Below are 14,831 nucleotides of genomic sequence, written 5' to 3' on the forward strand. Positions count from 1 at the left end.
TTAACACCAATAAATACAATACTGTGCCATTACAACAGCCAACGGGTATATTGTCGTAACTAAAATTATCTGCATCGAGCGCCACTTCTTGTACCATTTTATCTGCCTTTCCTACAATCTAGTGCTCTCCAGCTGCATTAAACTACAACTCCCAGCAACCCCAGTTGCGGGAGGGCGCCGGGTTGGAAAAGGCAACACTATGCGTTTCAATTCTCGAACGTTTCTACCCTATAGCAGAACGCCTTTAAGGGCGATCGGAGCCACAGAGACGGAAGTAGGCGTGGCTACTCAGTACTGCGCTGTGGGATTGGTTGTAGTTAGTTATTGCGCGCGTGAGGAGGGGGAGGTCGGCAGGTCTATTGGCGTTTCGCGCCTTATCCCCCTCGGAGTGGGCCAGGCAGGGCAAGGTAGGGAACCGAGTGCTGAATTTGGTGCTCACTAACAACGTCGCGAGCGGGGACTACACAATAACGGAAACCTCGTGGCAATCCTCTGGTTCCGTCCGTCTCATGATGTAGAACCGGGCTGCGCTTTTCCCATTCGAATGCGGCCCCTGAAACGGATATTTGTGTGCTGTCTGGCCTGCCGCTTTCTTGGGCTGTGAGGTTGGAAAGTCGAGAAGCTTCATTCTTGTCGGGAAAGGTCACAGGGCTTTGGTGGCTTTTTCACTCGAAGGAGTATGTAAGAAGCAGAGCCAACTGCTACAACGGTCGGCCTCTTCCCTTGCCCCCCCTCCCCCCCCGTTTCTTCGCTTGTTTTTGGAGAGAAATTGATCGCAAAGAATGCTACTTTTCTAAACTACTTCCTGAGCATGCACGCAGACCCACACACAAGCGAACTGGCATACTCCTTAGATGTGTAAAAATAATGTAAAAAGTCCAGGAACAGAAATTTGGGGTGATTGAATGCAGGTGAGTTTAAGGTTTTAGATAAACGGGTTATGCTATGTTAGTTTCACCAGCCTCCATACACAATTTTTATCCAGAACATGCTGCTAATTGGAACATTTAATTGGTATGTCAACAATATACTATGTCTAAGGGTGTTCTGTTTGTTTCAGTAACTAAACTGATAGGCTGCCTTACATGTAGGGAGGTAAGGCCAAATGCTTTTCAAACTAGATTTCTTTATGGAATTACATTTCTAAGTTATCTAAACACTAAGCTATACTCCATATAAATGACAGTTCTGAGGAATTCCATATATAGAGACTTAAGAGGTGTGTGTGTTAAAGATTTACCTCTGACCTGGTTTGGTGCTGGGTAATTAAACTTGTGATTTATACTTCTATTAGATTTATATCCCACTTTTTACTTACAAAGAACTCAAAACTGCTTAGATCATTCTCCTGTTCTCAGTCTTATCCTCATAACAACAATCCTATGAGGTAGGTTGGGCTGAGAGTCTGTGATTGGTCCAAAGTCACTCTGTTAGCTCCGTGGCCAAGTAGGGACTAGAACCCAGATTGGCTGAGTCCCGGTCTCACACTCTTAACCACTACACCATACTAGCTCTCAACCCCTGCAGACACCACATTACCTATCCAACAAACTCATCAAGTATGATCTGTGCTGTGATTATATGAGGACTATTTAACTTTTGCATAATCCATGCTCTTTGGGTTCACATGACACACTGTTAAGTGGGAATTGATAAGCTGTGTTTGTATCACAGCTTCACCATAGGTTAAATAACTCACAGTGGGATGTCATCATGTGAACCAGTCCACTGTGTATCTTTGAACTGGGTGGCAAGAAGTATTTCTGGCCACTTCTGATCAGTAACTTGCAACCTGGTGGCATTTCTTATACTTTGTAGCCTAGCCTAACAAGAAAAGTTAATAAAATAATAAAATTAAACAAGTATTGTTATACTATGTTTTCCATCTTGCGTTAATCGTTTTGTGGCATAAACAAAGTCTTCCTTGATTTAAGAGCACAATCTTATGCTTGTTTAGACATTTTTAAAAAATTCATACATGTATTGATTTTACCATTAAATGTAGTTCCTTTTCTGCTGCTATGGTAACATTTCAAACTCCAAATAGGTCTGCTCTGCCCATTCTGTAACTCTACTGCTATACAAACTGCCCATTCCCAGTTATATTTTTTGGACATAAAAATTGGTGTCCACCCTTCCAGTTTGCTACCTTTGTGCTCCCTTGCTTATTTTTGGCAATAGACTTCAGCAGATCTATAAAACTGAAAGCCTGGAGATTGACAGTGGATAGTCTATAATAATAATAAGAGTTAGGTATATAGAATCCAGCTCATAGTCAATAGGGCTACTCTATACAGGAATGATAAACCTGCCATTCATTTGCTAGTTTGGATTCAGTACTGACTGGAAGTAGAGGTAGCAGTAGTAGGTATGTATGCCTACTACATTTAGGGAATGCAGACCTCACCTCAATTATGTGTGCACTAGTAATACTCAGACTGGACCATTGTATGTGGTGCTGCCTTTGAAAACACTAGCTGGTACAAAATGCGGTCATCAGCATTGTTGGGACTAGATGATCAGATTATATTACACCAATTCTGACCCCCTGGCACTGTTTGCCAGTGCATTTCCAGGCCAAATTCAAAGTGTGGATGTTGACCTTTAAAGTTGTATAAGGTTTGGATCCAGGTTACTTGAAGAATCACATACACCTGTATGAACTTGCCCATGTTTAAGTATCATTTTTGAAGGTGGTCTTCACTGACCAATCACTAAGATAAAGAAGTTTGACAGCTGCTAGAGAAGAAGACCTTGCCTGTGGTGACTATGGAACACTCTTCCAAGAGATATACAGCTGGATCCCTCTATCAGTTTTTAAAGAGAGCGCTAAAATGTACTTATTTTCTCTGGCTTCTAACTGAAAAGGTTTTATTGTACATGCTACTACAACATATTTTTTAACTGGCTCACTTTAAAATGCGTGAGTAAAGTGAGCCAAAGAGCTGATCCAATAGACATATGTTTCATACTGCATTTTTGATGATTCTGAGCAAACAATATGTTATGGTTGCAGATGTACTAGCCATCTTCTCGGACTGAACATGTCAAAAGAATCAGGGGCTGTCCTTTCCTTGTCTGACTATCGTTGCAATATTTGCATGGACATCTTTCTGGAACCAGTCACATTACCATGCCACCACACACTCTGCAACTCATGTTTCCAGCTTACAGTAGAAAAGGCCAGCCTGTGCTGTCCTTTCTGTCGCCGCCGTGTTTCTTCTTGGGCACGATACAACGTCCGCAAGAACACTCTTGTTAATTGGGAATTATGGGAAAAGATAAAAAAACATTTCCCAGCAGAATGCCAACGCAGAATTAATGGACAGGACCTAGAAGAAGATAGTGAGTAAAATAGTATCTCTGTCGACATTACATGTATAAGTATGCCAGTGATGTTTAGAACATTTGTATAATGTTCTAGGGAGAAAAAGCAAATATGCTCTATTCCTGTATTCAGCACCCATCAGATGGTCTTTGATAAATAAGAATGTCCTCTAAGGCAGGGGTCCTCAAACTTTTCCACCAGGGGGCCAGTTGAAAGGTGCTGGGCATGGGCCAGAAAGGTGGTGTAGGTGGCGTGGGCCATTGCGGGGGCAGGGTGCATGGTGAGGCAAAGTGAGGTGAGGCGTGGGCGGGCAAGTGAGGGGAGGGGAGGAGCAGGCACACGCGTCCAGCAAGGGGGGGGCAGGTGGGGGCACAAGGCAGCAGCTTGCCTCCGAGCAAACCGCTGCCTCCCCACATGTGGGGCGAGGTGGGTGGCAGCGGGCTCGCATGTGGGCATGCACGCAGCAGGTCCAAATGGGCATGGTGGGCCAGATCCGGCCCCCGGACCATAGTCTGAGGACCCATGCTCTAAGTGATTAAATAGGGATGAATTTCTAGGTTCAAAGAGGAAAGGGTTTAGAAAGGGTTTTTATTTTTTACTTCAACTGATGTGCTACAAATAGTAAAGGTGATCAAATAAATACTTGTTGGTACCAAATATGCTGAATTATTTGCAAAATTACAGTAATAAAATGTATAACAGCAACAATTCCTGAAAGTGAGACCTTTACGTTTTTGTTTTTCCTGATGTTCAGCTGTGGATTCATTTTTCCTTTGTCATTTTCCTCCTGAATTGTTGTCTTTTTCTAAAGAAAACAGTGTGATTTAAAATAAAATAATGAAAAATTATTTAAGCTACAGTCCTTTTATGTCTTGAACAAGAATAGTAATTTGTCCTTTTGCTTAGTTGCAAAGGAATATAAGAGTTCAAGCACACTAATCATTGAATTAATTGTGGTGTTCCACTGATGGAAACAGTTCCAGTTCCATCTGTGGAACTGGGAGGGGAGGGATTACTCATCCCACATTGTCTCTGAATCTGCTTCAGAGCAGATTTTCAGGCGGCACAGGGTTTTGCAGGGAGAGCATGAAGAAAGTGCTTTTGTGCTAGTACGTTTCCATTAGAGCAATGTTAGATTTAAGTCATTAAGAGTTGAAATACTCTGCTTATTCTTTGCTGAAGATATTAGAAAACCAAAGGGTCAGAAATAGTTTATATACAAGGCTTTCACTAGCCCAATGGATTAAAAAATGATTCTTTTCACTTTGAACATTTGACATTCATGCCATGTCACGATTCTTTTTTAATCTTTCCTGTATTAATAGCAGGTAAAGTCCTTTAGATTTCAAAGAGGTGGTTGTATCATTTTTGGATCCTGTCCAAATAATGTTTCATTACTGGAGATGTCAAATCAAAAAGTGAAAATCCTATCTAAAGGTGAAACAAGGAATTGCATTAAAAAGAACCTTTTCCTTGATTATATTGACATTTTACTTTAATCCTACAATATTAGCAAAGTAAGAAACAACTTAAAATGGTTAACCATAGCATTAAGAATATTCTGTCACATATTAATTAAATTGAATTACAACTTGATATCTTTTCAGATGAATACTGCAATCTTAACATAATTGCCTCATAATAACTATTTTCTCCCATCTCTTTTTTTCTGGAATAGCAAGCATATCTAGACCACTACACCGCTTAAGTAAGCCTGGAGAATTAAGACAGGAATATGAGGCTGAGATAACCAAGGTAAATCTAGAAAGTTGAGTGGGGGACATGAATACTTTTCCAAGGGAGCACAAATACTTACAATCAACTATGGGTCTAGGAAAAGCAAGGGTTACTGGTTGCTACAAAATAGTTGGCTAGTAGACCATGCCAAAATATATGGACTCCTCTCCAGGAAACACATCTTTTACAGTAAAGGGCTGAAGTATACAATCCATAATGTGGCAAGAAAGTTAAAAAGATGAATTCTTGATTAGGCAGAAGCAGAACGACGTGCTCATGAACAAGAAGAGAGTAAAGCTAGTGAAGAATATATTCAAAGACTGCTAGCAGAAGAGGAAGAACAGCAGAAGAAGGAAGAAGAGAGGAAAAGGCAGATGGAAGAACAATTATTGCGAGATGAAATGTTAGCACGGGAACTGAGTTTCAGTCTGGTAAGTTTGATCAAGGTGAGACTTAAATAGTCTTTTAACTTGCATTCATCAATCATTTTTTGAAATGATGCTTTGAAACATTGAAAATGATATTTGAGAACTATTGTATAAATAATCAGATGCTTTCTCAATGTTACTTACAATGTAAAGAAGTTATATCTGTTGTATAAACAACAGTAGGGCACATATGGTACATTTCCTCAACATGGTGCAGTCCAGATGTGTTGGACTGCAACTGCCATAACACCCAACCAGTATTTCCAGTGTCCATGCTAGGTAGGAACTAAGAAGGCTGCAGTCCAACACAAATGGAAAACACTATAATGGGGATATTGCTTTAACATATTGAAAATTAGTGATTGAAATGTAGTCTACCTTCATGGTCTACCTTCTCAGTGCATCCTTTTTTCCTTATATTCAGAACCAATACCTTTTACATTATTTGAACAAATTATTACATTTAAAATAAGTTTGGTTAAAATGGAATACATAGAAAGCATTTAAAAATAAAGCTTAAGCTTGTTCTGTGGCAGAGTTCTAGCTTCTGAAATTATTGTAGCATATGCATTTCTAGCATTACTACAATAAATTACTGCCCATAAATTTGGGGGGAAATTTGTGGATACCATGTGAGTGCTTTTCTTTAACATTATTGCTTACAACTAAGAATTTAATAGCTGTTATGAATTTTATTTAACCTAAAAGTGTGTCTGGTTAAAATGGCACTTGTATTAAATTAGGTAAAGATTAGAATCTATTTCCTCTTGATGAGGTTGTATCATCATAACATTTTGTTTCAAACTTTGGGGAGTGATGCATAATACTAACAAATGCTTAGTACTGGAGATGGTATGGATATATCATACCTGAATAATAATTAGCTAAATCACTTGGGTAGTTTAGTTCTGTGGTGAGATACCCGTTAATTCAGTGCCACTTAATCAATGAAATAAAGTCATGCTTGCTTCTTTTTTTTTGGTGACACTGAAGAACAGCTCTACTGAGGAGAACATAAACAGCAATCTGTCACCTGCCCTAACCCCTTCTGATTCTGGTAAAACATCAAAAAACAAATCGAATAATTCTGGAGACATTAAAAAGTAAGTAAAATCCATTGATCCCAACTCAAGATTTATTAATACAATGTGCAACACTGAATATGCTGTTCAGGGGGAATGGTTTCCCAATCTGATAGAAGTTTTGCAATATGTATTTATTTCGACAATTTTTCTTTTCAAAAACTTATCCCAGCACTAATGAGTTTATCATCTTCAGAGTGTACTTTGTTTGGAAATCATAAATGAAAGCTTTGGGGGTTTTGTGCTAACATAAAAAACTCTTGAATGATTTTATCAGGATGAACCCCTGAGCAGGGCTACTGCTGCCTTAGGTTTTGGAAAAATTGGCCTGGTTCAGATGTAATGCTAAGTGCATTGGAAAGGTTCTTTATCCAGATGGTGGAGGACTGGCCATGGTCCCTTCCCCAAGGCCTAGCTCCCTGACCTTGTGACCATCAGAGGCTTGAGAAGGAAGTAGGAAGAAAAATCCCTTTAAGTGATACACAGGGGAAGCACTGTATTTCTTATCTACTACAGCCCACCAAATTTAAGAGAAGACAAAGACAAAAAACAAGTAGCCAGTGTGGCAACAAGCCAAAACTTGGTAATCATGGGTGATTGCAATTTCTCTGCTATTTTCTGGGAGACACATTCTGTCAAACATAGCCCCTCCAAGAGATTCCTCACATGTGTAGTCTACAACTAGTTCCAACAGAAAGTGGAGGAAAGAATGAGGGAAATATCTACACTAGACTTAATATTAACCAACAAAGAAGATGTGGAGATAGATTAACAACCACTGGTTCCTTGGAGGAAAGTGACCCTACCATTCCCGAATTCTCCATTAAGAGGATGGCAGGTAGCTGCTGCAGTCAAACATGCATCCTTGACTTCAGAAGGGCCAATTTTAAGAAATTCAAGGCAGTGATAAGTAAAATCCTTTGGCAACTCACCCTAAAGTACAGAGGAGTCCAAGAGGGATGGGAAATCTTAAAAAAAGGAAAGAAATACATAAAGCACAGCAACTAATCACAATAAAGAAAAAGAATAGAAAACTACAAAAAAACCCTTCATGGCTCTGCAAAAAGTTAGGAGACAAATGCTAAGAAGAACATGTACAGGAAGTATAAAGGAGGTGAAGCCTCAAAGGAGGAGTATCAACAGCAAAGACTTATAGGGATGGAATCAGGAAGGCTAAAGCGAGTTATGAACTGAGACTCACAAGGCACACTAAAAATAATAAGAAAGTCCTCTATAGCTATGCTCAAAATAAAAGACAAACAAAAGAGAGTTACATACAGCAGCTCATCCCTACATGCCCTCTCACCCCCTAAGATCGGCAGCAGAGGCCCTCCTCCGAGAACCCTCTTTGAAAGAGGTCAGGGGACAGAGTATTCGGAGGAGGGCCTTCTCTGAGGTGGCGCCCCGATTTTGGAATGCGCTCCCTAGAGAGGTCCACCTGGCGCCATCCTTATATGTTTTTTTAAGGCCAGTATTTTAATATATAGTAATTTTAATTGTGTAAGATTTATTTAATTTATTTTAAATAATGCTCAGTGTGAAAGTTAACTTATTTTATTGAAGATTGAAATAAAGTTGTAAGCCGTCCAGAGACAACAGTAATGGATGGCCTACAATTTTTTTAAATAAATAAAGGATGACAAAAAGATAACATGACAAGGAAAAGGTAGAGGAGCTCAACTCCTTCTTCAGCTCAGTCTCTTCCCACAAAAGAAAATGTGACCTGCCTACAGAGGAGAAAATACAAAGTGAAAGGGAAGGATGACAGATCAACAGACAAATGGTCATGGAGCACCTTGAAGAACTAGATTCATTCAAATCTCCAGGACCTGATGGGGCTCCATCCTAGCATATTAATGGAACTGGCACGAGAGCTTTCTGAGCCAGTACATATAATTGAGAAATCTTTGAGAACAGGGGAAGTGCCAAATGACTGGAGAGGAGCTGATGTCCCCATCTACAAGAAAAGGAAGAAAGATGAACTGGGGAACTACAGATCAGTCAGTCTAACTGCAGTCCCTGGGAAATTACTGGAGGAAATAATTAAAAACAGTCTGTGTGTAGCTTGAAGAAAATGTAGGGATAAACAGAAGTCAACACAGATTTCTTAAAAATTAGTCCTGCCAAACCAACCTAATCTCATTCTTTGACTGGGTCACCACCCAGATGGACAGAGGAAATGCAGTGGGCATGATTTACTTAGATTTTAGCAAAGTTTTTAACAAAGTACCCCCCCCGACCACCTAATAAATAAATTAGCAAAATGTAGGCTTGAGAGAACTATTATTAGGCAGATCCACAACTGGATTCAAAATAGATCACAGGGAGTGATCATCAACAGTAGCAGAACATTTGCGGATGATACTAAACTAGGTGGAATAGCTAACAACCTGGAAGACAAAAAGAAGATCCAGGGGGACATAGATAAGCTTGAATGTTGGGCAAAAAACACCTGAATGTAATTGATTAGGGCAAATGCCAAGTTCTCTACCTAGGCAAAAAGAAATAATGATAAAAGATGGGGAACATTTGGCCCAACAGTACTGAAAGTGGAAGGGACCTTTGAGTTTTTGTAGACAACAAGCTTTGAGCCAGCAGTGTGATGCAGCTGCAAAAAAGACAAACTCTGTTTTGAGTTACATAAATAGAAGTAACACTTACAGAAGAAGAAGTGCTCATTCCCCTCTACTCTGCATTAGTCAGACCTCACCTGGAATACAGTGTTCAGTTTTGGGTACCCAGGTTAAAGAAGGATGCTGATAATCTGGAGAGGATTCAGAGCAAGACGCTAGGATGAATTTCCTAACTGTAAGAGCAATACGACAGTAGAACCAGTTGCCAAGAGAAGTTGTGTGCTCTTCCACACTAGAGACATTCAAGAAGAAGATAGACAGTTATCTGAGTGGTGTAACTGGCATCCTTCTTGGCCCTTTCTGATCCCACTATTCCATGATTCTATGAAATTGGAGATAGCAAAGTGAATCCCTCCTTTGCATTTCATTCTTATCCCAATTAGAGTGTGAGCAGTGCACAAAGGAAATTGACTTGGCAGGCAATTGCTGTAGTTGGCCCCACAGTTGCTTGCCAATTCCTTTGGTTGTGGTCAGTGCACAAAGAAGTCAGTGCACTTCCTAAATTCTTTCCCAATGAACACCTGCCAAGTCCATTTGTGCAGAGAAGGGAAACTAAATCAGGGGCATGCATGACATATTTGGAGGGGCAAGAATTTTGGACAGAAGCTTGTCCATTAATACCATGTGCCTGCTGTCTTGGTGTGGGGGTGGCAGTCTGGTCTCTGGACCAATCTATGCTCATCATCCTAGGTTTAGCGTTACATATAGAGTGGGACTCAGGAAATCTGGATTCTAGGCCCCATTCACCTGGGTGACTTTGGGCAAATCACAGACTCTTTGCCCAGGGTTGTTGTGAGGATAAGTTTGAGAGGAGAACTCTGTAAGCTGACTTGAAGTTCCTTGAAAGGAAAAAAAGATGGGATGTAAATCTAACAAACACATGCAAGCCTTGTTCTCATCAATGCACCCTCTACTCGTGAGTATAGCTACAAGGGAGAGATTAGGAACTTTTACTTTGCTTTTTGATTGCAGTTTAGCTTTGCATCTGAACCCTAAATTACATCAGACTACAGTAGTACCTTGGCTCAAGAACTTAATCCATTCCAGGACTCTGGTCATGACCCAAATTGGTTGTGAGCCAAGTTAAATTTCCCCATAAGGTTCAGTGTAATTAAGGTTAATCCATTCTGTAACTATTTTTTTAATCAGAAAAATGTGATTCAAAGTGACAACAACAAAGATCGCAGCCATCTCCCCCCACCCCACCCCACCCCGAGCACGAGCGCAGCCATCTCCCAGCACAACCGCAATTGCACCCGTCATCCTGCACTCACCCATTATCCCAGCATGCTGGGGAGGAGAGAGGGGTGTGATCGTGGGCACTTGGGGGAGAGGGGTGCAATTGTGGGCGTGCTGGGGGGAGAGATGGGCACAAACATGGGCGCGCTGGGGGAGGACAGATGGGCATGATCGTGCTGGGGGTGGGGGAGATGGCCAAGATCGTGGGTTGTCCTCCTGCAGGAAAGATGGGTGCAATCACAGGCACACTCCTGCAGGAAAGACGGGCCATCAGCCATCTCCTCCCCCACCCCGGCCATCTCCTCCCCCACCCCCAGCATGATCGTGGCCATCTCCCACTTGGGTGGGTGGGGAGATGGCCCCAATCACGGTTGCCACCCAATGCAGAGTTTGTGACCTGAGTCAAAATTTTTATGAAATTTTTGTTCACGACCCAATTTGGTTATGAACTGAGGCGTTCATGAGCCAAGGTACCACTGTAATTACAATTTGTCTGGATTTAATAAATGATAAACTGGTTTGTCAAAAATGGAAGCAAAAGCATCTAATTTTCTCTTCATGGCAGCACTGAGAGATAGGGAAAGGGTAGCTGCTTAGAAGTAAGAACTGTTAAGTCTGGTACCGATCACATCAGTGTGTCTAAGACCGTCACCTTAAATCTACATTTAACCTTATATTTTATTTGTTTTGTCATATTCAACATTTGCAGTTGTCCAAGATAAACCAAGTTGAGGCTTGAAGCATTTTATTTCACAGTCTACTCAGAAATAAAAGACATAGTTAAGAAATATGTAGGCCTTGTTTAAATGTACATTCTAAGTCTTAGTTCTTCACAGAGTATAAAACTGTGTTTTTGTCCCTCTTAAGGTATTTGTCTCCAAAGACCTGCAGTGTCTTGCCTACAAAGTTGCTCTTTGGAAACTTAGAGGAAGAAAGCATTGACTTGTTTTCCAGGGTAATATAAACATATTTGGATTCCTATATAGTATAAAAGAAAAGAAGTTAAGAATTTTAATGTTTTTGTATTATGTATGGAATCTTACCTGATTAAATTCTAACATCTAGAACAAACTTCTAAACCCATATGTTTGAAAATGTTGACTCCTGGTTGTATATGCGTGCTACCTAATTTTTAAGGTCTTGTACATTTGCATGATCCATGTATCCAGTAATAATTCTAATAAATGTAAATAAATACAAAATCTCATAGGAAGAATAAACTCTGTTTGACTATTTTGTGTTCTGATTTTTGCAGGAAAGTAACAATACTAAAAATAGCTTTTCCTTGGGAGAAGAAGAAAGAGATGAAATGCCCACACTGTCACCACAGACAAACAATGAGGTGAAAAATACCAAAGATTCTACTTTAGAGCCATCCATTCCACATTTAGATATATGTACTCCAACTAAGTCCAGCCTACTCACCCTGGATATGTCATGTTCCTCCAGATATCTGGTAAATGAACTAGCTGATGAGCTTTCTGACATGACACAAAGGGAAGATTGTGAGCCCGAGTGTTCTTTTTCAAATAAAACTACAACTTCTTATGACTATAAAAATGACAATTTTACAGGAAACATTCATTTGACAAAATATGCAAAAATTAGTACTCCTCCAGAAACACTTATTTCTGTTACACCTGGTAACCAGCAGGAGAGCAGCATTACAGCCTGTGACCCAGTAAAAATAACAAGCAGCAGTGCCATAGGAATAGCCCCCCACAGTGGCTTTTTGATTGCTAAAGAGATCCCAGACAAAGTATCTCAAACATCTGAAGAAGCAGCAGATTCATATTTGTCTGATAAAAAGAGAACTTTCTCACAAACTGAAGAAGAGGAGATGAATGATCTAGAAAAGCAAATAAGTTTAGAGAAGCAACTGTATGAAAGGTATAAGCAAGAAGAGGAAGACAGACGTCTAGCTTTGAAGTTACAAAGGGAAATAGACAAAGAGCAGAAAACACTAAATCGCAAAAAAGGTTCTCCAGATGAATATCATTTGCGACCTTCAACATCTCAGTCAGCAAAAGAATCGCCAGCTGTTAGGAAACGTTGCAGACTGTCAGAGAACTTGAAGCCACCAAACCACCAGACTGAAATAGACCAACAAAAACTACGCAGAGGGTCCTACAATGAGAACTGTAAACCCAGTAATAAACTCCAAACAAAGGCATCTGTAAAAGGAGGGAATGTTTTGAACTGTGTCCTCAATAGCTCCGATCCAAAGGATGGAGAATCGATGCCAAAGAAGCAAAAAACAATCCTACAGATGTTTAAGAGGTCGGCTAGAAACTAGTGGATTAACAATCCTTGTGAAGAAACTGGCAATTAAAGAATGGACATTCTTGAAAAGTTGACTGAGTTAAACATTTATCTGTTCAGGGATCAGTTGCTTTCAGTATTAATGTCCTTTTTGATTGGCGACCAAAAATGCCTGCTAAATGCCTCTACTTTCATTTCTCATTGTATCTTAATTCTTGGGTCATTCATTGTCAAAAAAGATTTCTTTAAAATCATCATGTACTCCACCTCATGATTTTGTTAGAAAGTGTCATCAAAGCTGCTCTCAGTTACTTCCCTTCTGGTTCTCTCCTCTTATCTCAGCAGAAGTATGAATGAGAAGTTGACAGATGATTTTGAGTTGAATTGGACCATCATACTAGAGAAATTGATATGATCATGCCACAATGTTGATTATACTCTGAGCTGGATTGCACAATAAGTGACATCTTTCATACCTCCCTTAAAATCTATTTGGACTATTGTAAGGATAGATCAAACTGTTTCCAAGTCAATAGGTTTTTCTGTTTCTTGACATTTTGCATTTGTTTAGAACAGTCAATTAAAAAAGCTGTTACGAGTGAACCAGCCTATCTTGAATGGATTTTTTTCTGCAGTTCTCTAGGGAAATTAATTTGATACATTTTGAAATAATATTTGAAGACACAGCTGGAAGATGGAGCCTATATATTGGTTTCATTTTCATTAGCTGTACACGATTCACTATTACAATAATAAACTTCATAGAAAAAATGTTCCTGTTAAAATCACCTATATGCTTATTGAATAAGATAATATAAAATGTAATATTTTTAACAGCTTTCTCTTGAGCAAAATGTTTGATACAAACAATCCATTAGCTCCAATTACATTAAAATTTCAGCTTGAACGCCTTCACTAAGCCTGACAGGTCAGTTTAACTAGATCAAAATTACTTCATGTTTCCTCTCAATCTTCTAAGGAAGGCCTCTTGATTGTTTTCTGCTTTCTTGCAGGCTTTGCTGAAACTGGTATATTAATCAGATGTTCATGTCAATTTGCAGGGAAATAATTTGTATTTGAAGGGTTCATTCACAAAAAACTCCCCTCTTCTGGAATATTTAAATATTACACAGCAATGCCACCAAATAAAGTCTACTTTTTGCTTAGAACAATGCCAACATGTCCCATATTGCATTTATCCAGATTATCTGCTTTGGTGTAGTTTATAAAAAATTTTTTAAAAGATTTAGAGTAAAAAAACCAATTCATAAATATTTTTATGATACTATGTCTAACATTTTTAATCTTTGCCTCATTTACTTCTTACTTTGCAAATGGATCCTGCAACAAACAAAATGTTGCCATGTGGAGCCTTTCTATTAACTGTTCAAGCAAAGCACCTGCTCTTCCAGGATAGTCCATTTTGTTTTGTGTTCTGTAGACAGCTTGGTCCTCACTGGGCTACTTTGCGAGGTTTCTTCTTAGTGTGCGTGCATGTAATTTTTACTTATGTCAACCTCGGGGTCCCCCAAGCCTATTGATTCTTGTGCCATTTTGGCTACATGTATAACAAGACTCAAAACATGAACATTGGAAATATAATATATTTTTGAGCATAGTCCTTTTATCATTTTAATATCTTTTCAATAGTTTTTCATTACTAAAAAAAGTCATTGCTGAAATAAAAGCTGAGTTTCTACACTTGTATATTCTTAATTGGAATGAGTTTTCCCATGAAAAGTTACTTTAGGACACAATCCAGTGACCTCTCAACATCCAATCAAGCCCCAGCATCCTTCCCTCCCAAGTACTAAATCTAGGTACTGGAAATTGCTGTCCAGAGAAAATGCAAGGTGTGGCAGTGGCATATTCCTCAGTCCTATTGGATGCTCATACTTCTGAATTAAGAAGTTTATATGTGTGTATCTGCCACAAGGGCAATAGGATTTTACTCTGGGAATAAATTTAATCCAGTTTAACACTAATCCAGTTTCCATTGATTGTTCTGTATTTATATTCAGTTGTTTTGTATTGTGAAATTAACAACTGAATTTCTGCTCCCTCCAGTTAATAATGTTTGGTTGGTCTATTAACCAGCGTGCTTCTGCCAAAACTTGTGAAT

The 14,831-nt window shown here is 39.5% G+C and overlaps 1 protein-coding gene across 13 annotated transcripts in view; it reads left to right on the forward strand.

Annotated features, from left to right (window-relative positions):
* Positions 1-13,887, forward strand: part of RNF168 (ring finger protein 168) — a 28,121-nt gene extending 14,234 nt beyond the window's left edge. For 10 of the 13 annotated variants that reach the window (XM_044432814.1, XM_044432816.1, XM_044432815.1 and 7 more), the window contains 6 exons: positions 3,017-3,345; positions 5,007-5,083; positions 5,320-5,496; positions 6,487-6,596; positions 11,315-11,402; positions 11,703-13,887. In XM_044432814.1, the coding sequence (XP_044288749.1) occupies positions 3,017-3,345; positions 5,007-5,083; positions 5,320-5,496; positions 6,487-6,596; positions 11,315-11,402; positions 11,703-12,743 (1,822 nt within the window). In that variant the 3' untranslated portion in view covers positions 12,744-13,887. The other 3 variants (XM_044432817.1, XM_044432820.1, XM_044432824.1) reach the window with 3 other exon arrangements.
* The last annotated feature ends 944 nt before the right edge of the window (positions 13,888-14,831 follow it).

This window comes from Varanus komodoensis, unplaced genomic scaffold (assembly GCF_004798865.1).
Source record: "Varanus komodoensis strain SLA01 unplaced genomic scaffold, ASM479886v1 scaffold25, whole genome shotgun sequence".
NCBI classification, from domain to species: domain Eukaryota; kingdom Metazoa; phylum Chordata; class Lepidosauria; order Squamata; family Varanidae; genus Varanus; species Varanus komodoensis.